Source organism: Bactrocera tryoni, chromosome 2, assembly GCF_016617805.1.
Source record: "Bactrocera tryoni isolate S06 chromosome 2, CSIRO_BtryS06_freeze2, whole genome shotgun sequence".
NCBI classification, from domain to species: Eukaryota; Metazoa; Arthropoda; class Insecta; order Diptera; family Tephritidae; genus Bactrocera; species Bactrocera tryoni.
Genome location: NC_052500.1, coordinates 38,730,972 through 38,756,508, shown reverse-complemented (window position 1 = coordinate 38,756,508; position 25,537 = coordinate 38,730,972). Strand labels below are relative to the sequence as shown.

At 35.5% G+C, this 25,537-nt stretch overlaps 1 protein-coding gene and 2 long non-coding RNA genes across 5 annotated transcripts; 2 read left to right on the top strand and 1 right to left on the bottom strand.

Moving 5' to 3' along the window:
* The first annotated feature begins 9,733 nt into the window (after nucleotides 1-9,733).
* Nucleotides 9,734-9,997, top strand: LOC120768959. The gene is made up of 2 exons (XR_005704806.1): nucleotides 9,734-9,867; nucleotides 9,923-9,997. It is a non-coding gene; the product is annotated as an uncharacterized LOC120768959 (long non-coding RNA).
* A 4,893-nt stretch (nucleotides 9,998-14,890) lies between these two features.
* LOC120768014 (structural maintenance of chromosomes protein 4) lies at nucleotides 14,891-20,140 on the bottom strand. 2 transcript variants are annotated; one of them, XM_040094457.1, is made up of 11 exons: nucleotides 20,084-20,140; nucleotides 19,629-19,983; nucleotides 19,203-19,571; nucleotides 18,716-19,149; nucleotides 18,017-18,641; nucleotides 17,834-17,944; nucleotides 17,473-17,672; nucleotides 16,435-17,414; nucleotides 15,541-16,241; nucleotides 15,249-15,464; nucleotides 14,891-15,179 (listed from the first exon to the last, which is right to left on the bottom strand). In XM_040094457.1, exons 2-11 carry the CDS (start codon nucleotides 19,956-19,958, stop codon nucleotides 14,976-14,978), a joined length of 4,170 nt encoding a protein of 1,389 aa, XP_039950391.1. In that variant the 5' UTR covers nucleotides 19,959-19,983; nucleotides 20,084-20,140; the 3' UTR covers nucleotides 14,891-14,975. The 2 variants fall into 2 exon arrangements, with proteins under 2 accessions (XP_039950391.1, XP_039950390.1); XM_040094456.1 differs by having other exon boundaries at nucleotides 14,891-15,464.
* Nucleotides 20,141-20,550: 410 nt separating this feature from the next.
* On the top strand, nucleotides 20,551-23,287 carry LOC120768449. 2 transcript variants are annotated; one of them, XR_005704763.1, is made up of 5 exons: nucleotides 20,551-20,681; nucleotides 21,824-21,861; nucleotides 21,917-22,000; nucleotides 22,364-22,541; nucleotides 23,098-23,287. It is a non-coding gene; the product is annotated as an uncharacterized LOC120768449 (long non-coding RNA). The 2 variants fall into 2 exon arrangements; XR_005704762.1 differs by lacking the exon at nucleotides 23,098-23,287 and having other exon boundaries at nucleotides 22,364-22,615.
* The last annotated feature ends 2,250 nt before the right edge of the window (nucleotides 23,288-25,537 follow it).

Sequence of the window (25,537 nt, the reverse complement as noted above, 5' to 3'; positions counted from 1 at the left end):
TTATCATGCCCTGGTGACTTTTTTGGTTTAAGTTCTTTTATTATTCTAATAATTTCAGTAGGTGAAGTCTTAAAAGACTCGAGTGACTCGTTAACTGTGTTGGGTAATCTGGACAACTCGAAGTTGTTCTTTGGGCAATTTGGTTGAGATACCTTTTCTAAGTGATTTGCAAAACAATTAGCTTTTTCCTCGTCACTTCGAGCCCAATCTCCACCCATGTCTCGTATAGGCATGTTGGAGTTAGTTGGTGGCTTCAGGGACTTTTGGGCTTTCCAAAAAAGAGAATTTTGCTTGCTTGAATTTGGACACAGCTTCTTTATATACATTTCGGTATTAACTTCTTCCTCACGTTCAAGCGCTTTTTTTAATTTACGTGCAGCTGATTTCAATTGAAGCTGAGTGGAAGGGGAGCGATTTATCTGCCATTCACGCCTTGCACGCTTTTTTTTCGTTTACAAGCTTTTCTATTTCTCTGTTAGTAATTTTTTTGGCACCAAGCGGCTTACAGTTTTTGTTTGGTGTTGCTAAGACAGCTGCTTTAGTTATTATATCATTAAGTTCTTCTATGCTTTCGTCAATATCTCTTCCTGTATTTATTTTGTACTCAACATTAATGTGGCTACTCACGTATTTTTTATATTTTAGCCAATTCGTTTTATGAGAAGTTAAACCCACTTTTGGATTAACGAATATGGGTAGTTCACATAACTATATTAGTACAGGAGAGTGATCAGAAGATAGGTCAGTACATGTATCAGGTTTTATCTGCGATTTATCTATATTTTTGGATACAGCAAAATTAATTAAATCTGGTATTTTCTTACGATCACTAAGCCAATCGAATCTGCTTTTGACAGCACGAAAAGGAGCTGCCTCCATGCCGCGGTGTCTGAATTTGCTATCCCCGCAAAACTAACACGGCTGTGTAAACTAATGTTGAGCAACACCAAAAGCTCCGTCAGTATCGGGAAGGACCTCTCAAAGCCGTTCGATACCAAAAGAGGTTTCAGACAAGGCGACCCCCTATCGTGCGACTTCTTCAACCTGCTTCTGGAGAAAATAATTCGAGCTGCAGAACTTAATCTTTTAAAAGAGTGTGCAGCTGCTGGCGTATGCCGATGATATTGATATCTGAAAGTATTCGACGCAGTACCCGCCGGGGGAAGCAGAGGAAGAGGAAGACCTCCACTCCGTTGGAAAGACCAAGTGGAGAAGGACCTGGCTTCGCTTGGAATACGAAAAACGTACACATCATTGGGTTTGCAGACGACATTGCTGTGGTGATAATAGCTAAACACATAGAGGATATAGTCTCGGTTACCAACACAACAATTTCTCAAATTAGCGACTGCCTCGAAACTAATGGACTAACTCTGGCAGAGAGCAAAACAGAAGCCGTACTTATTACAGGCAGAAAGGTCCGAGAAGTTGTGTAAGCATAACCACTCGTCATTGACGCAAGATTATCGTTTAAAGAACACGTGGCTTATACAAGTGAAAAAGCTACGAAACATGCAGAGCTCTAACCCGGCTAATGCTCAATACCCGTGGACGAAAACAAAACAGGAGACGACTGCTAGCCGGAGTACTAAAGTCAGTTGCTCTATTTGGCGCCAAATATGGGAGAAAGACCTTGAAGTCAAATCTTATCGCCGCGGCCTATTTTCTACGTACACCATATGCGCATTAAGAGTATGCTCCGCGTTTCGTACGGCATCCGAAGACGCTGCGCTAGTGCTCGTGGGCTTACATCCGCTAGACCTCTTAGCCAAAGAGCTCACATAGTAGAGGACTACTACTCGAACAAATTCCAACGAACAACTAAGACGAGACACACAAACCATGACTGGAGCAGACAAGAACGTTTTGGTGACAATCACTGTACTAGGGGGGTTATAAGACAAACCGAGGTAGGGCCAAGTAAGTGCAGCTTGTTACTGAATACATTAAATAAAGTAATAGCATAAGTAATAATCAACCTTCCTCCCGACGTAAAGTTCCACACTGACATGGGTTCAGGCTTTCGATGCTTCCTCCTCGTAAAAAAACGTATATTTAGTTATTTAATATAGTTTCCTAAAAAAGTATATAGGTAATTAAAATACAAAATAAAAATCAGAATGAATAAATTCTCACTAAAGAAAATACTTTTCATATCCCTATACCAGAGGTAAGAAATTAAAGATACTTAATTGAGTTTATAACATTTTTGGTGCTTAGAGCCAGATTAAAAAGTCCTGTATTTACAAAACAGGCTATATATAAAAAAAGTCTTGTTCAAAATACGGGCAAATTAAAACAAAAGTAGTTGTAAGACGGGTGTATATTCCGGCATATTAATATTACAACAATTTGAAAATGAATAAATTCTCACTCAAGAAAGGTCTTTATATTTCCCCCACCAGCGGTAAGACCTTAAAGATTCTTTGTTGAGTTCAATGTTTGATATTCCAAATTAAACACAACGTAAGCCACCAATAAAATCTGTGAAGTTTACGGAGACGATGCTGTATCAGTTCGTATAGCACAACAATGGTTTGACCGCTTCCGTTCTAGAAATTTCGATTTCTTCTTCTTCTTCTTAATTGGCGTAGACACTGCTTACGCGATTATAGCCGCGTTAACAACAGCGCGCCAGTCGTTTCTTCTTTTCGCTGCGTGGCGCCAATTGGATATTTCAAGCGAAGCCAGGTCCTTCTTCACTTGGTCCTTCCAACGGAGTGGAGGTCCTCTGCTTCCCCCGGCGGGTACTGCGTCGAATACTTTGAGAGCTGGAGTGTTTTCATCCATCCGGACAACATGACCTAGCCAGCGTAGCCGCTGTCTTTTAATTCGCTGAACTATGTCAATGTCGTCATATATCTCGTACAGCTCATCGTTCCATCGGATGCGATATTCGCCGTGGCCAATGCGCAAAGGACCATAAATCTTTCGCAGAATTTTTCTCTCGAAAACTCGTAACGTCGACTCATCGGTTGCTGTCATCGCCCAAGCCTCTGCACCATATAGCAGGACGGGAATAATGAGTGACTTATAGAGTTTAGCTTTTTTTTGTCGAGAGAGAACTTTACTTTTCAATTGCCTACTCAGTCCGAAGTAGCACCTGTTGGCAAGAGCAATCCTGCGTTGGATTTCCAGGCTAACATTATTAGTGGTGTTAATGCTGGTTCCTAAATAGACGAAATTATCTACAACGTCAACAGTGACGTGAGAGCCAAGTCGCGAGTGCGACGACTGTTTGTTTGATGACAGGAGATATTTCGTTTTGCCCTCGTTCACTACCAGACCCATTTTCTGTGCTTCCTTGTCCAGCCTAGAGAAAGCAGAACTAACGACGCGGGTGTTGAGGCCGATGATATCAATATCGTCGGCATACGCCAACAGCTGTACACTCTTATAGAAGATGGTACCTTCTCTGTTTAGTTCTGCAGCACGAACTATTTTCTCCAGGAGCAGGTTGAAGAAGTCGCACGATAGGGAGTCGCCTTGTCTGAAACCGCGTTTGGTATCGAACGGCTCGGAGAGGTCCTTCCCGATCCTGACGGTGCTTTTTGTGTTGTTCAACGTCAGTTTACACAGCCGTATTAGTTTTGCGGGGATACCAAATTCAGACATCGCGGCATAAAGGCAGCTCCTTTTCGTGCTGTCGAAAGTAGCTTTGAAATCGACGAAGAGGTGGTGTGTGTCGATTCTCCTTTCACGGGTCTTTTCCAAGATTTGGCGCATGGTGAATATCTGGTCGGTTGTTGATTTTCCAGCTCTGAAGCCACACTGATAAGGTCCAATCAGTTTGTTGACGGTGGGCTTTAATCTTTCACACAATACGCTCGATAGAACCTTATATGCGATGTTGAGGAGGCTAATCCCACGGTAGTTGGCGCAGATTGTGGGGTCTCCTTTTTTATGGATTGGGCATAGCACACTTAAATTCCAATCGTTGGGCATGCTCTCGTCCGACCATATTTTACAAAGAAGCTGATGCATGCTCCCTTTTAGTTCTTCGCCGCCGTGTTTGAATAGCTCGGCCGGTAGTCCGTCGGCCCCTGCCGCTTTGTTGTTCTTGAGGCGGCCAATGGCTATTCGAACTTCTTCATGGTCGGGTAATGGAACGTCTGCTCCATCGTCATCGATTGGGGAATCGGGTTCGCCTTCTCCTGGCGTTGTGCGTTCACTGCCATTCAGCAGGCTGGAGAAGTGTTCCCTCCATAATTTAACTATGCTCCGGGCATCAGTGACTAGATCACCTTTGGGGGTTCTACAAGAGTATGCTCCGGTCTTGAAACCTTCTGTAAGCCGCCGGATTTTTTCGTAGAATTTTCGAGCATTACCCCTGTCGGCCAGCTTATCAAGCTCTTCGTACTCACGCATTTCGGCCTCTTTCTTCTTCTGTCTGCAAATGCGTATCGCTTCCCTCTTCAACTCTCGGTATCTATCCCATCCCGCACGTGTAGTGGTCGATCGTAACGTTGCGAGGTAGGCAGCCTGTTTTCTCTCCGCTGCGACACGGCACTCTTCGTCGTACCAGCTGTTCTTTTGCACTTTCCGAAAACCAATAGTTTCGGTTGCAGCTGTACGTAAGGAATTTGAAATGCCGTCCCACAGTTCCCTTATACCGAGTTGTTGACTAGTGCTCTCAGAGAGCAGGAGTGCAAGCCGAGTAGAAAATCGTTCGGCTGTCTGTTGTGATTGCATCTTCTCGACGTCGAACCTTCCTTGTGTTTGTTGGCGTGCGTTTTTCCGAGTTCCGAGTCGATGTTAGGACCTCGGAGCGCACGCACATCTAAAACACTGGAGACGTGTCTTCCATCTATCACAACATGATCGATCTGGTTGGTAGTTTTTCGATCCGGAGACAGCCAGGTAGCTTGATGAATCTTCTTATGCTGAAATCTAGTACTACAGATAACCATATTTCGGGGCCCGGCGAAGTCAATCAGCCTCAACCCATTTGGGGATGTTTCGTCGTGGAGGCTGAATTTACCGACCGTAGTGCCAAATATACCTTCTTTGCCCACCCTGGCGTTAAAGTCGCCAAGCACGATTTTGACATCGTGGCGGGGGTAGCTCTCATAAGCGCGCTCCAAGCGCTCATAGAAGGCATCTTTGGTCACATCGTCCTTCTCTTCCGTCGGGGCGTGGGCGCAAATCAGCGATATGTTGAAGAACCTCGCTTTGATGCGGATTGTGGCTAGACGTTCATTCACCGGAGTGAATGATAGTACTCGGGACGGAGTCTCTCTCCCACCACGAATCCAACACCAAACTTGCGCTCCTTTATATGGCCACTGTAGTAAATGTCACAAGGACCTACTCGTCTCTGTCCTTGTCCCGTCCATCGCATTTCTTGGACGGCGGTGATGTCAGCCTTTATTTTTGCGAGGACATCAACCAGCTGGGCAGCGGCACCTTCCCAATTAAGGGTCCGGACATTCCAGGTGCATGCCCTCAAATCGTAGTCCTTATTCCGTTTGCCATGGTCGTCATCAAAAGGGGGGTCTCTCATCCGAGGCTGTGTTTTCTTTTTCATTGGCGGGTCCCAAGCCCAGCGCACAACCCTATGTAGGGAATGTTTCGCCTTCTCACATTAGCTCACCTTCGAACGGATGTTCTTAGGCTACCCAGAGGATACTTGGTCAAAGACCGGAAGTAGTGAGCTGCGTGAGCCATGTGTAAAAGAATCGTTTCTGGCCACTCCCAAATGAATGGCGATCAGAGAACTTTCCTCACTTGCGTGAACTTCTACACATGACTCCATCCTCCAATTTACACTGATGAATAATGTCCCTAGCGGAAAAATGGCAAAATGTGGTCGACCAAAATACATACATATTTATTTATTTATCTATGTGGAATTCTGTAAGCAGTCTCTAGTCACTATTTGAAACATTTTGAGGAAAAGTCTCAATTTGTGACTAGTTACTATTCACTAAACAGTCTCTAGCGTTAGTTTCAAAATATTGACTAAAATTTGAGACCTGATAGTTAGCAGGTCACAGAAATAAAACGAACTCTTGTTTGCCATTTTGTATATACTGAACAGAGGTCATTATAGATATTATTCGATTGTCGTTTTTTTATATTTTGTAAGCAACTAAAACACGAAAAGGTTAAAAATAAATCAATTTTACATTAATTTCTTAAATATTATGAAACAACATCAACATACATATATTTTTACTTTTATTGATAATTATATTTTTTGACTATATTATAGAAAATTTAATATTTGTTATCGACATATTTATTTTCATTCAAGTGTAAAAACATCTCTGAGTAATGAAATGTAATAGATTTTGTGACCGTCACTTACAGAATAGCAAAATCGTCTCAAGTCTCAAAAACTGTCTCTAAGCAGTAGGTGTCATGAATTCAGACATTATTGGTTTGATATTCGAAACAAAATTTTTATCGGTTTTGGGTGTCACAGAAACCAATTTTATTTATTTATTTATTATTTCTCACGCCAATCGGCTATATACAAAGAAGTATAACAAAAAACAAGGAAAAAGGCATATACATAAGTATTTAAATGAGACTTAATTGTGAACATTGCACAAATCAATATCTTGGTGTATCATTACTAGATCATTACTAAGATTCTGCTAAACTTTAAGCTCATGTAACCTAACTCTCACGAGTACAACCACGCATACTAAAGTATTAACATCAGGAGAGTGCATTTTGACTAGGTTTGATCACAAATCACACATTAATGATTCATTATTCTTGATAATATCTATTGACTAAGTTTACAACCCTGCTCCTCGGTCCACCCCGCACGTAGTTCTTCGAAAAGTTGACTGTTTTTAACAGTCTGTGTGACCTCAACCCAGGCATACGGCCTACAAGGCCGAATTTTCCAAAATTTCCGGAGAGTCAATTATTAGTGATTTAAAAACAAACAAGAGATCTGATACTTGTCTCCGACTCATCAGGTCACAAATCCCAAATTGACCACGAACATCCTCCGAGCCTCCGACCCAGCCTTTACGTCCCAGGAAGTACGCGACATATTTACAGAGTTTCTTCTGCACTCTCTCCACTTTGTCAATGAGACTGTCGGTATGAGGAGACCAAACCATTGAATAATACTCCAACATCGAACGCACCAAGGTCGAGTACAGCCTTACGAACGTATCAACATTCCTGAAGTCGTCCCCACATCTGAGTATGAACCCAAGTGTCCTGTAATTTTGATGTAATTTTGTCAATGTGCCCGGCGAAATTTAGTGCATTGTCAATTATGACACCAATATCTTTTACTACTGTGACTTCTTTTAGCTGATGATCAGCGATACGGTAAACAGCTGGAAGACGTCTCAAGGACCGTACCAAGAACATCACCACGCACTTTTTTAAATTTAAACTCAATTTATTTTCGTCGCACCACTCCTCAAGTCTATCAAGGTCTTGCTGTAATGCACTACTATCATCTTCAGTGCTTATCTTCCTGAAAATCTTGATGTCATCAGCATATAGTAAAAATTCCGACGATATTTTGTCCCCAATGTCGTTGACAAATATGCTAAACAACACTGGCCCCAGATGGGAACCCTATGGGACCCCGGACGACACTTTAAACTCGGATGACACATAGCCATTGACTCGCATCTGCAGGAATCTCCCAGTCAAGTACGAGTTAAACCAACTCAATACATTTCCCGCCACTCCGTAGCGATCCATCTTCTCTATTAAGAGCTCATGATCCACCATGTCGGAAGGCTTTGCTGAAGTCCCTGTAGATAGTGTGAACTGTTTCACCCTTGTCCAACGCTCTCAGTACGTAATCGACAAACAGGTGAAGGTTTGTAGCCGTAGACCTGCCGCCAAAGAACCCATTTTGCTTGGTCGAGATCGTATTCTTGAAGGCGAAATTGACTTGCTGCACAACAAGTTTCTCAAACAACTTTTTTTTATCGGTTTTGCTGTCAGAAATAAAGCAAGAAGATAGTCGCACACATATTTGAAATGTTAGTTAAGAAATCGAGTTATTTTATTGTTACGAATTGATTTATCTTTATTTCTATAGGAGAAAACATAAGAATAAAGTACGAAATGTTTTAATTATTGAGTTTTAGAAAAAAATGCGGATATTTAAGGGGGAGCCGCTTTAGAGGCTTGATGTTTGTTTTTGGGAGAGAAAGAAATAATTGATTAAAGCGAAAGTTCTAGGGTTTATAGTTATATATTTAAACATCACCCGAAATTTTTTGGATACGAATTCTTTGATATTCTGCCTTAGGGAAGCAATTGCCCGATGCATCTCGCGTGTGCATTTGTCGGACGGCGGAAAGTATGCAGGTCGCAATTTCTGGCGGAAACATAAAATTTAAAGAGATTCATATTTGAATTGGTTTGCAATTCTGACAGCTAAGCAATTCTGTCTTGGATTCCACAACACCCCAGATTAAGTGTGGGTCTGAACATGCCCTTTCTAAGAGAACGAAGTATGTGAATCCCCGAGTTAATGCGAAAATCTAGTAGTGGAAAGCTACAAACAACGAGTACAGTTCTGGATCGCCACATTGTATGTAACTATTTGTAAAAAGGACCCATTCAAGTCGTCGAAGGTGATAGCAGTAGAAATTGTAAATGTAGTAAGTGCTCAAACAGTTCACAAGCGTTTGCAAAAGGCCAAGCTACCAGGGGTCGAATCGTTACATCCGTGCACGGATCGGCAAACATACGAAAGAAAATATGATAGCAAACGGATCCAAGAATGATAGAATACAAGATTACGACAACCGCCATTATGAAACGTCATAGTTACGTGTTGAGAAGAAGAAGAGTGAAAAACTGTCAAATGGCTTGCAAATTGTAAACAGAAAAGTAAACACTTTTGTAAATTCGCAAAATATTATTAATTCTTTCGATTTTAATAAAAAGTTTTAGTGAAGCGATTGAATATTGTTGAGTGAAAAGATTTGAATCATTTCTAAAGAAATATATCGGCCTATTGATAATAAAATTGTCTATTAAGTTGTGATTCAAATGGAGAAGACGTTTCTTGTTTTGTATATAAATATATACATATATTATAAGTTCAGATGTATCAGATGTATGAAATTATGATAAAAGAATTGTGAAATTATTAATTTAGTTTTAAATATATCATTTCTTTTGCAAAATAACACCAATTTTTTGGCTACTTTCAAATCGGCCGGAAAACTGAAAAAACTCGTTTTCGATCCTTTAATTGCATAATAATTATTACAACAAGCCACTGCACATTTCCTTTTAAAAAATTAATATATTTATGCTTAGAAATTTAAATAAATACAACAGTACACTTACACTGGTTTTCTTCATTTGAACAATTTCCACACATGCTACTCTATTTATTGTGGATGTGCCTAAAACTATTTATATACATATTTTCTCTCAACAATATTCTAAACATTCCACTGAAATTTTTCCTGCAAATACGATTGAATTAATATTATTTTGGGAATTTCAAAAAGTGTTTACTTTTCTGTTTACAATTTGTATGCATTTCTATGCTTGTTCGTCTCAACGCATAAGTGTGACGTCACGAAATTGTTGCACAATGTATTTGTTTTTGTAAGAATTGTCAAGAGCTAAACCGAAAAAAACTAACTGTAAACTAGTGTCGTAATCTTGTATTCTATCATTCTTGAACGGATCGTAATGTATTTTCAATTCACAATAATTTTTAAATTCCACATTGCTTTGGATCGTATTTTTAGGTCACAATAGATGTGGAACTGTCAAAACTTTTGCGAAATTTTCAATAAACTAAAAACAGCTAATTAAATATCCAACTTTGTTTTTTTTTATTTAAGCTCAAGTGAAAGTGATGGGGATAAAAAACTAGTGCGGAGATAGCTAAGAGATCGTAGCAATAGCGTAGGTATAAAAAAAAACCAATTATGAATCCTCATTAACAAAATTTTCTTTCTAGATTATTGTTGAACAAAGCATTTGAATCTTAAAAATACGGTGGAGAATTTTAGGATATGGCGAGAGAGAAAGGTATCACCCCACAAAAGTGGAAGATTTACTAACGTTTGTGAGACTTTACATAAAATCTGCATAAAATTTACAATAAGTTACGACCCTCAAAATTGTGATTCTTATCACACACAAGAAATGGGCACCGGGGTAGCGAACCGCCTCACTGCTATCGACCAAACGATAAGAGACCAAAGAATGTATACTTAAATAAATTTAATTGAAATATGTATATGTCCTTTACCTTGTAAATAGTTTTATTTTTTAATGTCGACTAAAATACAAAAATTTTGTTCATATAAATAATTTTTTTTTTTAATTTTTAATTAGATATTCCATTCATTGGTTTCTTATTTGTGTTCTTTATTACTAAAAATTATAGAAAACATAAAATTTAAAAAAATTTGCTCACATTTCCATAAATTTGTCTATTACGATTGATAATTTACGTACGACTGACGATTCGAACAAACGGATACGTTTATATACTCGTTCACGTTTGTCATCATGCCAGATTACGATAGAAGCGTTACGATCACGGGTATAAGCGCTACGATCACGTATGTCATAATATGAAATACAGACTTTTACGTGAGGAGTGATACGTTCACGGATGTAACGATTCCACCCCACAACGAATAGCCAGGAAAGTTCCATTAATGCGATCAAAAAATTTAGATATGATGTTAAACTTTGCAAGAAGTCATTCAGATTGGTCATGACCTGAGGGAGCAAAAAAGTGGAGAAGGAGAGAGGAAGCGATTGTGAGAGAAATGTGTATAGTCCAAAAGGAAAGGAATTTCACGTTCATTTCACAAAAGAACTGTGAAGCATGGAGGTGGAAACATTATGGTGTGGAGATGTTTTTCTTGGCATGGAGTAGGTCCTATATACCGGACAACTAACAAAACAACAGCGTCGGAGTACAAGGAAATACTTGAAAATATCATGATACCCTATGCTGAAGAAAACTTACCATTACGTTGGGTGTATCAACAAGATAATGACCCGAAACATACCTCCCAACTGATTAAGAAATATTTTGAAGACAATAGTGTTAACGTTTTGAAGTGGCCAAGCCAATCCCCGGATTTAAATCCAATAAGAAAACATTGAAATGAGATTGTGTTAGTGCGCTTACTGTGGGACCAAGCGTACCAGCAACCAAAAATAATCAGTCTGCTTGCAGATGTCGAACGAGCAGGTCTATGTCGCACGAAGCCGCAATGCTACGAATACGTATATATATACATATGCACATTTTTAAGAATATGTGCATAAACCATTGAATATAAAATATAATTATTTTTCATTTCAAGCAAGAATAAAATTTAAGTTATTAGTTAATTATAAATTAGTAATCTAATTCATTTAAAAACTTAAAAATAAATTAAATTTGTATATGAAAAGAAAATATAAATCTATATTTGAATTCATCGAATATTTTAAATATATAACGAAACTTCAATAAAGTTAAAGCTATTAGAAAATGAAAGCTATTATAATATGAAATATTATGAATACACATTTCAAGAGGTCAGTTAATTTCAAACAATTATCCGAGTGTCAAAAAAAAAGAGTTCATTCTGTAATAAATTTAAGAAGGTCGTCATAATTTATATCAAAATTTGCTACCTTTATTCTAAGCAGGTCTTCTAAATGTTTGTCTGAAAGCCTTGTTCTATAGGAATTCTTTATGTATACCATAGCAGAAAACGCAGATTCGCAAATATATGTGGTTCCAAACATTGAGTACAACTTATAAATTTCGTTTTTTAAAATAGGATATTTATTTTCATCAATATTTTTCCAAAATTGAATACCACGGTCTAAAGGAAGGTTGATATCATTCTGAAGTTGACTGAGCTCTTTGTGTAAATGTTCCTCTTGCTCTTGGATGTCACAGAGCAAAGGATTCTCATATAACCTTATTACACGTTTAACTTTGATGAAGTCTTTGAATCTGCCATCTAGGTTAGTTTTAAGATCCTCAAAGGACTTAAAATATTGTCGTAACTCTTGTTGCATATTAAAACGGTCACATATTTCTTTAGTATATTTAAAATTATCCAATACTCCAGCTCGAAATTGTTCTTCGAGAATTTCCAAACGTCTTCTAAAAGCATCCATAGCAATTGTAAAATCAAAAATAAATTTGTATTTACCTTGCATATTCAAATTTAATTGCGAAAAAAATTGGTGATATCACACAAAAGGGCAAAACTTAACAAAAAACTTGGATTATTTAAATTATTAATTAATTCTTTTGTATCCACGGAAGTATCTTCCGCAAAAAACAAAAGAACGTCTGTCTTCAGGTTAAATAGGCGCTCTAGACATTTAGCCCTACTAAGCCACCTCACTTCGGTGTGAAGCAGAACATCGTGGAATTCTGCTTCGGTTTCTTCCAGAAACTGGCGAAACTTTCGGTGGGTGAGAGCATTATGTCCACCGCGAATTTTTTTAATGATTTTTACTGTAGTTTCCATTACATTCCCCACCTTAAAACTTTTTGCAAATAGTTGCTGTTGGTGCAAAATGCAATGGAAAGTAAAAATATTAATATTATTACGAATAAGCTGTCCAATCAAACCATCTTTTTTGCCTATCATAGTAGGTGCTCCATCTGTGCAAATGGATGATAATTTTTCTTTTTCAGAAAATGAGAACAAATTATTTTGTAGAACCTTATATATATTTTTCCCGGTTGCATTTTTGTGCAATCCTCGCAAACAAAGCATGTCTTCTGAGACATTAAAGTTTTCATCAACGGTCCTTATGCAAATTAAAAGTTGACTAATATCTTGGATATCAGTGCTTTCATCTAAGGCAATCGAGTAATATTTGGAGGACAAAATTTTTTTCTTTAAATTTAAATACATATAATTTGAAATATCTCCAATGCGTCGGGTAACTGTTCGACGGGACAAAGGAATATCATTGATATTTCTTGCTAATTCGATTCCAGTTTCCCCAAAACAATGAAGCACCGCTATTGCCATTTCTTTAAAAAAAAGTCCCATCCTCTAAGGGTCTTCCTTTCTTTGCTAATGCGTAGCTTACAATACACGATGCTTTTAAAAATGCCGAATTTAAATCATAACTTGGTTCATTAACGTTTGCGTTAATTAAAAATACGTGTTTTAATTCAAAGAATTTTATTAATTTTTCTTCGTTATTTAAATTATTTATTTCTTTGTGAAAGATTATAAAATGTCTTTTTAAATTTTGCTTAAATACAAAATTTAAAACTTTTTGACATAACAAGCACTGCGGCTTCCCAGAATTATTCAAAAGAAAAAAAATTCAAATTCCCACTCTGTCTGAAACGTTTTTTGGTCTTCCATGTTTATACTCGCATATGTGTTCATTTATATACGGCATACAACTCGTGCGCATCAACCTGCTCAGTTCAACTTCTGATTGCAGACTGATTTTAACATCGCTTTGTTCCATCGTAAGTGCTCGTTTTACGCTCTTCGCTTGTGCGTGTTAGTGACAATCGGTGTGTGTACGTATACGATAGCTTACGCTCTTTTAGCACCTGCTAAGACTTTGCCCATGCCTGCATATGAGCAATGTAGTATTTTGCTGGTAACAATACCATGATGTTTCATTGTGGTATTTGTATAAACACAGCTAAAAAAACAGGTAACAAACTTTGCTAAAAGCTTTTACACAAAAGCTCTTCGAAATATTCTGTCAAAATGACTTAAAAAATTATTTATTGAAATAGAAAACAAAATATTTTTCACAATTTTTCTTTCGGAAAAGCAGACAATGTCTCATTTATGTGAGGATTCTAGAGGGACTTTAACCAAATCGCTTTTTTGCGATGAAAATAGATTAACTTTACAGTATTTGAAATAATTATACTTATTTTCTCCATAACACACATCTACATATTTATTGTTTACATTTTTTTTAATATTTAATGACTATGAAACAAAGGTAGTATTTCAGTTTACTACATTGCCGTGTGTGTCACCAACGTAGTAAACAGAATACCACGACCATGACCATACCTTTACTATGGTATTCTTACTACATGTCTGTCTCGAGTATAACTTTGTAATGTTAAATATACAACAAAACTATTTTGTCATAATTTGTCTTTTCAAAATAATTGTCTTATTAAAAGTGTACCCATTTTTTTGAGCAAGTTTATTTTAGCTTGGAAATGTTTTAGATCTATATTTGTTTGTTTTGCTTTTTTTAATGAAGTTTATTCAATTTAGCTTGTAAATATTTGAAAAATATAAGTACGTTTGCGTTTTTCTTAAAAATTTAAATAAAACTTTTTATTCATGAGCTTTACTTGAAAAAGTTACACAATCTATTATTTTGAGCAGGTGTTATATAACGCTATATCTATCTCGTTTAGTTTTATGTGATACGTACAAACGTTAGGTGAACAAAACTATGATACTCTATAGCAACTGGTTGCAAGAGTATAAGTTGAAGTTTAATTAGAAATACGAAAAGACTTTTTCGACTATATAATGATCTAAAATTGTGTTGAATATATATGGATTTAAAATTGTATTGAAAATTTTGGAAAGATGTCGGTGTAAAAGTACAATGCGTAGTTCACCACGTGCCGGCCGATTGCCTTTCTTTTCTTTTCCTCAGGGGCTGCCGGTAACCAGCTTGTAGACTTTGTTACGGCTCCTTACTTTAGCAATAATCGCGGTCGTACATGACTTGGACTCATGCACAAGCGGAAACTATACCAGAATATATATATGTATATATAGAATGAATATATTTATTTTTTTGCTTTTTAACCCACATTAATGAAATATTAGAATACAATTTTCCCAAAAGTTAACATACTGATTTTGTAAATAATTACGGTACACAAAAAAAGATAAAAAAAAAAAGATAAAAAAAAAAAATAAATAAAAATAAAATAAAGTGGAATTAATAAATTTGCTCGTCTCGAAAATTTTAATTTTAGAGTGCTATAATTATAAAACAAAAATGCATTTCGGTTGGGTAGCTCATATGGTCCCTTTTTGTGAGGGCGGTAGCGGTTTTTTAAAGAACGAATCAATACTGCTTTTGGCTTTAGAGCATACTGTTGAGCGACCAGAATCGTTACCAAGGTCCTTTTGTAACGATTGTGATAGGGCAGTACTCTCGTAATTGGGTTCAAACGTGGTGTCGCGTTCTTGCAAATTCGAGTCAAATAACATTTCACGATTCTGTGAAGGAGGCGCATTTTCAGAATCTTCTTCGACTTGTGTTAATGCCATTACTTGCGAATCACTTACTTTCTCCTTAAGTTTGTCAAACAGACAATTTTTATCTGACATTTGTGTTGGGGCTTGTGTTTGAGTTTGTGTGAGTGGCAATGGTGGCGGCACATTCTTGATGGTAACTGAGTCTGTACAGTCTTTTACCTTATATATACCTACAATATAGTCGGATAGCTCGAACATATTGGAACGTAGTGATATGATGATGAATTGTGCGTTTTTGGTGCGTTCCTACAACAATTTATTTCAAAAATTGTAATAACCGAACAATATACATATATATGTATATATATATATCTATACTTACTTTTATGTAATGTGCTACAATAGAAATATTCTTAAAATCAAGAGCTGCATCGATTTCATCCATAAAGTAAAGTGGCGACGGTTTATAGTAATGTAATGCAAATACCAATGCTAAAGATGATAATGTTTTCTCACCACCAGACAAGTTTGAAATGTTCTTCCAGGTCTTTTTCGGTGGCCGCACGCTGAAACTGACACCTTCGGTAAAAGGATCCATTGAATCGACAAGTTCTAATTCAGCATCACCACCCTGGGTAATCATTTGATACATTTCCTTTAACTTGCGCGTAATAATTTTGAAACCTAGCATAAATTCATTATATCTCTTCTTTCGCAAATCATCGTAAAGCTGCCGCATTTCATTACGTTTTGATGTAATATCTTCTAGCACTTTTACGCGCTCCAAATACACGTTTCGCTTTTCAATATATTCATCGATACATGAGAGGTTTGGCTTTTTTTTAAGCAATTCCTCTTGAACACTCTCTTTATATTGGATATCTTGTAGAGTATGTGTAGCAAGCTCTTCTTCTGTGTACGCTTTAAGGGGCGACTGTGGTTCTTGGTCCCCCGGAATAACATGCAAACGTAAAGGTTTAAGCTGATCTCGCCAGTGCGGAATTTGAGATTTTACGTCAGATATTTTGGCAGTAACAGTTTGAAGTTTTTGGTCAATTTCCACTCGTTTGAGTGACCACTCCCCTGTAACAAAACAATATTATTTTAAGTATATAGAAATATATATAGCGAAGACTAATTTTGAGTTCTATTATGTGTGAAAATAAATACAATTTTGTCCCTTTATTATGGCATTTTTAAGTGAGACCAACTAAAAATTTTTATTGCTTATACAGCACAAAATAAAAAAAAATAAATATGATAAAAAAAAACACACCTTCACGCTTTTGCAAAGCTACAATTTCTTTTTGAATTTCCGAAGATTCACTCTTAGTATTTTCAATCGCCTTTTGTGCCTCTTCGATTTCTTTTACAAGCTGCGCAGTTTCATCGTCATATTGTTGTCTCTTCGCACTCATCGCAACCAGCTCATCTTGCGCTTTTAATATGTCCTCATTAAATTGTTCAATTTGTTTTTCCATTTTGATAACATTGCGTTCAGACGTAGTTACTTCAACTTTTAACTTAGATATATTATTATTTAGCTTCTTAATTTGGTTTCCCAAATTGTTGATTTTTGTTTGTACAGCTTTAACTTTATCACCATGGATGCTTTCAATTTCTTTCTTTACCTCAGCTATTTTCTTAGCCACTTTGTCTGCCTCTTCCTCAGAACTCCTCAAATTCTTTTGTTTGTTTACAATCGCGGCCTCAATATTTTTAACTTTAGCTGCATCGGTAGTAGTTCGCTCCATACGCGTTTTTTGCGCTTCCAATTGTTTGAAGATGCGAGGCAACTGTTCCTTCAAACTTTTAATGGTGATACCCAGTTTTTGTATTTGGGATTCATTTTTTTGTTTGGTTAAATTGAGCTTTTGTACCTCTCGTTCTAAACGACCTTGCTCCTCCTGATTGTAATTTATTTGAGATTGTAATTCCTCGGCTTTAACTTGCATATCTTCTAAAGCTTTCTGGGATATCATAGACGAATCAGCTGAATGCTTCGTTTTAGTTTGCACCTTAGTTCCCATTTTTCCACGTATCTGTGTACGACCACCACCTGACATTGTGCCGGACGTTTCGATAACGTCACCATTTAATGTTACTACTCGATATCTTCGTGCACCATAAGCTATTCGTGAACCTTGCTCCAGATCGTTGGCTACTAGCGTATTGCGGAGGGCAAAATAAAAGGCTGGCAGTACCCGTTCATCCTCCACGCGTACTAAATCGTAAAGACGTGGAGCATTTTCTGGGCTAAATTCAGACAATTATTAAGAAATCTAAAATTCTTTGCTCAATTAACAGTACTTACGTTTGTATTCGTCCATATTGTTTTTCTAAATATTTTACTTTTTCTAGTGCAATGAATGTAGCTCGACCAATATCATAACGCTTTAAATTTTCTATACATTCTTGTGCAGTATTAACCGTATCGACTATGATGTCATCTAACCGTCCGCAAGCTGTTGAAATCGCTACGTCAAATTTTGAGTCAATGGCACCCAAATCACCCTGTCAGAATTAATATTAATTAATTAATAAAAGTTGTATGTTTAATAAGTACTTTACAAATTTACTAGTCCCGGTGACGAACATATTTAATAACACTTCAATCACCCTTTGGTTCTGACAAAAAGTTTAGCTTTGAATACTACTTTTATTCTTATACGTACCAATCTTCCCAAAACTCCTTGAATTTTGCCTTCATTCTTTTGCCTCATCAAAAAGTCCAAAACCTTATTGTTTGATCGCGATGTTTGCAAGCTTAAAGACTTTTCATTTATCTGTTAAAAATAAATTTTAAAATATAAAAAACTTATTGTCTGGTATATATCAATGTTATTAAGATAACATACTTCAGTCTTAAGTGTCATTAATTTTTCTCGCATTTGTTGCTCTTCAAACTGTGATTTTTGCAAATATTGCGTCTTTTCTACGATTTCACTTTGCATTTCGGGTAATTGGCATTTAATTTCTTCAATGGTCGCAATTTTTTCTCTTAAACTGGAATTCGATTCATCATATGACGTTTTCATAGTTTCATATTTTCGAGTTTCCGTCGTTTCATCGTGTTTAAGAATTTTTAGTTCAGATTCAGATAATGCCAAAGCGGCTTTAGCCTCGTCGACATGCTTTTTTAGCTCGACTAATTCGGTTTCGAGCTGTTCACGTTTTTCTATAAGAGGTTTGGTTATTTGTTCCAGCGAAACATAGTTCTTTTGAAGCTCTTCCTCCAGTTCCGCTTTATTTTCTGTAAGTTTTACAGCCTTCTTCTGACATTCGTCTATCTCTTTCTCATTCTTTTCAGGTATTTTTCTTAAATCAACTATTTCGTCTTTAAGTTTTTCCATTTGTGACTTATGCTGCTTACGCCTTTTATTCGTCATATCCATCGTCTGTTGAACTTCGGTAAAGTTTTTATGTGCACATTCCCACTGCTTTTCTATATCTTCCTTTTTTTTTCGAAGGGACTCGAATTGTCTTAAAAAAATTATTTAATTAATTCAATAAATACACAATTTAAAAATGGGTTAGGTATTAGAAAAAAAACTCACGACATTTCTTCCTTAACTAATTTCTCCTTTGCCTCCCTTTCTGTTTTTATCTTCTCAAATCCTTCGATATGACTTTTTAACTCAGAATTAATTCCTTCGTGTTCTATCTTGTATTCCTGAAGTTTTTTATTTTTTTCACTAAGATATTTTTGTATGCGTAGATTTTTAATACGCGTATTTTCATTTTCGAGTCGCAAGTAATCAATTGCTTCAGTATATGGTTGTTCCAAATCCTTCATTTCACGCTCAGCAAGTTTGCAGCGATTGTGTTTTTCTGTTCTCTCTTCAGTAAGTTGCTCAACTCGTTCATTTATTTTGACAAGAGGTTCTTTATAACGTGTTGTTCCAACTATATCTTCCATGTACTCAAGCATACCACATTCATTTTCTGTTTGTCCCTTCGGCTTCATCATTGCAATTGACTCAACCTCTCCCTATGTAATAATTTTTAAAAAAGGAAAAAGTATAATACTTTATCATAACGTACCTGTAATATTAGAAACCTGTTGTGATCTAAGTCAACGTGATGTTTTTTTAATAACTTTGCTACTTCCTTAAACTGTACTCGCCGACCATTGATAGTATAATAAGAGGAATTATCTCGAAATGCGATACGTTCCACTATAATATCACTGTCAGGTATTTCCTCACAATCTCCACCTTCCTTATCTAATATTTGACGGAAATGTACGGCAACCGAGCACATAGACATGTTTGGATATCTGGCCGAATTATGTAGCAAAGTAGAAATTTTCTTACATCGAATTTTATTTGCTCGATAGCCGAACACAAACAGCATAGAATCTATGACGTTACTCTTCCCGCTGCCATTTGGTCCAATGATGGCCGTAAAACACTAACAATTATAAACACTTAAAAATAAAATAAATTTTCTATTACAACTTTTACTCACATGATGAAATGGGCCTAGGACTACTGTACCAGCATAGCTTTTAAAATTCTTATTTTCAATTTTTTTAATAATCAAACGAGGTCCTTTACTTTCAGTTGAACAATGTGGTGGTATTGGAGGTGGTATATAAATATCCCCAATTCGCGTTCCACCTTCCTCGTCATCTGATATATTCGCATCATCCAATCCATGATGCTCCTCTGTCGTCTCAAATTCCCGTGCAGAATTCGTGTCTGATACAATAGGTTCCAACTGACCACTCCTCCGTCTTTTCTCTGGTGTTGTTTGTTTATGTTTTCCTGGCACAGATTTCCTTTTGGCTGACGACATTACTGGTTTGGCGCCGACTGGTAACCTGCACAAGTCACTTGTATAATATATATTTCAATTATTTAAAAAATGTATCCATATCATAAATTAATAACTTAATATGTACTATTTTTTTCACGGCTTACCGATCTTTAAACAATATTTTATTTGAAAAAATGATTCCTTTATTGACTACTAATATGAAATGAAAACAAATAAATATGCTTGTCCAATTCTCGTAAGCGTCGTAACGCTTCTCACTTGAAATGTGCTGAATACAGAGTTGTATTGCAACGTATCATCTATAATATACCTTAAGATAATATAATAATTAATCTTGGAAACAAATTTCCGCTAAAAATTGCAACACAGATTTGAGTTTTAATTATTGGAGTTCCTAAACGTTAATCATAAATATTTGGTTTTCAACATATAAGTAATCATCCAAATATTATTCAATCTGTTCCCACTTGCAATTCAGCAGTATTAGACACTATCCTAAGCAACCATTATTTCTAAAATCCTTCCTTTGAAGCATTCGTGTTGTGATCAAAGTAATTACCCCAAGTAACAACGGAATCAGCTGTTTTCCAAGAATAGTACGAAACTGAAATCAAAATATTCCTAGTTTGACACAGAGATAGATATTTGTTATGTAAGAACATTAATGAAAATGTTCTAGAATATTCATTTATTTATTTAAAAATTGAAGAATACAAATATAAATATTTTGAAAATTACAAGGTAATTCAGACTGATTGACATACATATGTAAATATATATAAAATCGGACTCATATAAGCAGACAAACAAATTGTGTGTGGTACACAAAAACCTAACCTTTTTGAAATCACATTGGTTCGCTATTATTTTCAACTATGTTCCTATAAATCTCTATGTGTTTATTTTGAAATGAGGTAGAATTGGTAAGTAATACATTGAGTAATACTAGGTAAATTTAACCTTTAGGAATTTTAATATTCGAAAAATATGTAATAAAACGGGATACGCTTAAAAAACCGTAGCATGGTATAGAGGAGTAGGGAAAGTCCCATTCACAATAGAAAACAGAGCCATTCACAGTCCTTAACCAACCCGTCAAGTTTACGTTCACAACAAAACATCATGGCTACCTCTGGTGAATAAGGGTGGCGAGAGGTCAAAACGGGATGCAGAAAGCGAAAATTCTATAATATTAAATTATAAATTTATAGCACTTTATTTGTTCATTTATAAATACTATTTTCAATTTTTGTTATAGAGTAATGTTTATAGCTGTTATCAAAAAAATTAATTATACCTTCATGATATAGATAAATATGCTATATATTTTTAAGCGTTTTAGTTAACTTATTCATGGACAAATTGGAAATTATATTTTATAATGAGTAGACCATAAGAGATAACTATTGTAGAAAAGTTTGATATTACATACTATAATAACTCGTCTGAACAGTAAAACACAATTTTTTATTGTAAGATAAATCAACAGAAAATTATAATAGCCATGTTTCCTATATTTTAAGTATAAATTTTTGTAATCACAAACTACATACACGTTTTATATGTCAGAATTTTGCTATACGCCGGCGATCAGGAATCCTACTCGTTCCCAAATGCAGTGTTTGACCATCCTACCAGATTTACCACATTAATTTGTTATAAGTTTTTAAATAAAAATGATTCTTAAAATAATTATTTTTTGAATTTGCAATATTTAGTAGTAAAAAGGAGTTTAAATTAGCTTACGCAATACTATTTTGCCATGCTCAATAGCAATACTGGCATTATATTTGAAAATATTCAAACTGACGGACGGACGGTCATTTTAAAAGTAAGTTATTTAAGTTTTGAATATAATTATTACTTTATTATTATTTTCACAGATCAATCCTATCCCGTTCCTGTTCAGATCGATCGACAGGTTAGTATGCTATAAGTTAAATTATAGCCAATTAATAATTGAAACTTTTTTACAGAAGGAAAATGCCTCGCAAATGTATATTAGGGTGTGGAGGCTCGTTACGGATACACAAATTTCCTGGGGAGCGAGAAATGCCCATGTAAGTAGAATATTTGATTTTATTTTCTTATTTATATATTTACCATACATACGTTGGACATACCAAAATAACTTTTTATTTGTATATCGTCTCCTGAAATGCAAAATAACGTAACAACATTTTCGGAAATTTAAAGTAGCATAAATGAAATAAAATAGAACATGAGTGAAAAAAAATTTAATATCGGTTAAAACTGGTTTATATCTGAGTGCAGAACCTGAAAATGTTGAACATATGTAATACTATTTGAAGTGGTGAAGCAATTTCGAATTTTTTGATGATACGTTATTTTGCGTTTCAGCTGACGATATATAAGACTAGTGAAATTAAATTTAAATATTGGTTAAAACTGAATTATTTCAGATGGCAGAACCTTAAAATGTTGGATATATGTACTCATATATATGTAACTTGAAGTGGTGGATCGAAATCAATGAAACACTCAATTTCCAATTTTTGGATCATACGTTATTTTGCATATTGGGTGCATACAGATATAATAAATAATTCAATACAGTGAAAAATTCATAAACGAATAAAGGTGAACACGTTTTTTTTGGGATTGTGATTATTTTAGATATTCGGTTCGAATTAATAATTAAATGTTGAAAATATAAGTGTATAAATTAACACTTATAAGCCTCAGACTTTAAGGGGCACATCTTGAGTGACCATAAAAAAATATCTACACCATCTAATTTAGAATTAAACAAAAAGTTATTGCTTATTTCGCAGAGTTTACGATAATTTATTAATTATGTATTTCGCGTATAAAACTTCCTATGCTAATTTTAGTGAAATCCTATTTTGCGATTTCATAATTAATTTTTGAATATATTTTTTATTTAATTATAGTATATGAAAATTAAAAAAAAAATTATTTTAACTTCAAAAGTTTAAGTAATCAAAATATGAGAAAACAAAAAATTAATTTATTCAAAACTTCACGCAGATGTGCCCCTTGATAATAAAAATTTCAATTTGAAGCACAAATAATATAATACACACTATGAGTAATAAATATAGTATAAAACTGCTGTGGTCAAATATTAATTAATATATTGTAACTATGTATATTTGATTTCATAATTTTTCAGCCAAAATTAAGCCGACCGACATACAGTGGGAGAGTCTCTTAATTACCTCCCCTGTGGATCTACTTGTACAAACAGTACCCGTATGTATTTTTTTATTTACAAATATTTGTTGAAACTGCTTTTATTTCTTGATATGAATAATACTTTTGCGCTGCTTAATTTTTTTGTACAGCTGGCTTGGTATTTGTACGATGACATTTTACAAATAATTGTTTTATACTTATATTTAAATATCTTTAATTATTAGTTTATTACTTTATAATAATATACTAACAATATTAACTTTTTTATTGTATGTTAATATATTTGTTATTTATTTTTGCTTTTTAGGCGGAGGAAATTGATGCACCTTCTTGGTGTATCCGATATAACTAATAAAAATTTGTATGCCTGCGATAGGCATTTCTCGCTTCACCACCGAAATAGGTTAAGACTATCGAAAGGGGCAGTCCCCGATAAAAATTTGTTAATGCCAACAGTGGCGATAGTTTCGGACTGTGGTAGTTTAGTTAAAGGTAGTTTTTGCGAACCTGACGAACAGGACAATGTAAATACTTTAGGTCCTATAGAGTCTATTTGCACCACTTTCGGTGACGAGGTAGGAGACTGTACTTTGTGTTCACATGAAGTGCATGAGAAGGTGTCCCTTCACTACAATATATTTTAGGAACACTCATATTCCTCACCTTTAGGAAGTTTAGGTAATAAGGCGATAAGTAGCAAAACGCAAACAGATGCATACCTAAGTGAAAGGACACCTAGGAAAAGAAAATTTGTTAGCGAAATAGTTATATTAATTATAGGAATATTAATTTAGAAAATGAGGTGCAAGAATTAAAAAAACAATTAGAAGAGAAGGAAAGAGAAATTGAGGCCCTAAAAGGAAACAGTTTGTCTATTGAATATAGTGAGAATAGGCAAATTGTTGAGCTATGTAGCAAATTGCCTCCACATATTGCTGCATGTGTGAGGAATAGTTTGTCTAATAATAACCGTAATCTTCACGGTAATAGATACGATAGGGAATTAAAAACCATAGCTCTGGGGGTTCATTTCTTGTCACCTCTAGCATATAGATATTTACAGCCCTATTTTAATTGGCCATCACCAAGAACTTTGTCGAAATTTATTCAAAGTTGGCCACGAAGTCCTGGTTGCACGTATAGCAGCATAAAAACTCTGGAACTTCGAAGCCGTGGCTTTACGAGTGACCAGAAATACGTGTAAATTTGCTGCGATGAAATATCTTTGAAGACCCATTTGCATATGATAGATATAGGGATATATTTAATTTTAGGTCTGGAGGATTATGGTGATGAAAATCGTACCTCCAGAATTGCTTCAAGTGTTTTAACACTTATGGTTCAAGGCATAGGTGGGGAGCCTTGGTCTCAACCACTTGCTTATTTTTTTGTGCATAAATCATGCAAAGGAGATGTTTCAAAACAATACGTATTCGAAGTTGCGACACAACTTCAGGGGATAGGTCTTTACCCCTGCCATTTTGTGTGTGACCAAGGGTCAAATTTTGTGCATTTTGCCCGGGTTGTAGGAGTGACAGAACATAGGCCATATTTTATAGTGAATGGAGAAGAAATTGTATTTTTTTACGATTCTCCACATCTTATAAAAAGTGCGCGAAATTGTTTGCGAAATAGCAAGAACGTAGTTAGTTTTAATGGACGTCTTGTGAAATGGAGTGATATAATTCACTTCCATGAGCAAGACGCTCAACAAAGTATTAGGTGTGCGCCTAAGATAACTTCGGCTCATCTTAGGCCATCAACTTTTGAAAAAATGGGTGTGCATTTAGCTACACAGTTTTTCAGCAATACGGTTGCTAGTGCAATGTTCGCATTATATAGCTCCGGGAAATTTAATATTTCTAAGTCTCCAACTTTCCTTAATACCGCCGAATTTGTTCTTTTTTTTTTATAAAATTTTTAATGTATTTAATAGTAGTAGGCTTGGAGCCCTACGAAAATTGAATGATCCTTTTTTCAGTAGTATGGAACAAAATAACTTTCTCTTAGAAGCCGAGAATTTTTTTAAATCATTGAAAGTCAATGATACGTAGGTCGTGATATCACGAATACATTTTCATTTATTAAAGGATGGCTTCTAAACATAAAAGGTTTACGACATTTGTGGAAGATCTTGTCCACCAAAGGATTCGCAAATATTAGGACAAGAAATCTTTGTCAAGACAGACTTGAACATTATTTCGGACAGATTCGTAGATTTTCCGAAAATCCTGGGGCCTTAGGACAGTTAACTATGTGACTAAGGGAAATTGCGAACCTCGCAAAGAATGGGAAGCTTTGAGTTCTAGCGCCCTTCAAAGCGTCTGCAACGACGTTTTGATAAATGATATTTCTTGGCAAACCTTTCCAAGAACCACTTCAAAATATTGAAATCGCGGAAATTGATTTAAGTGAAA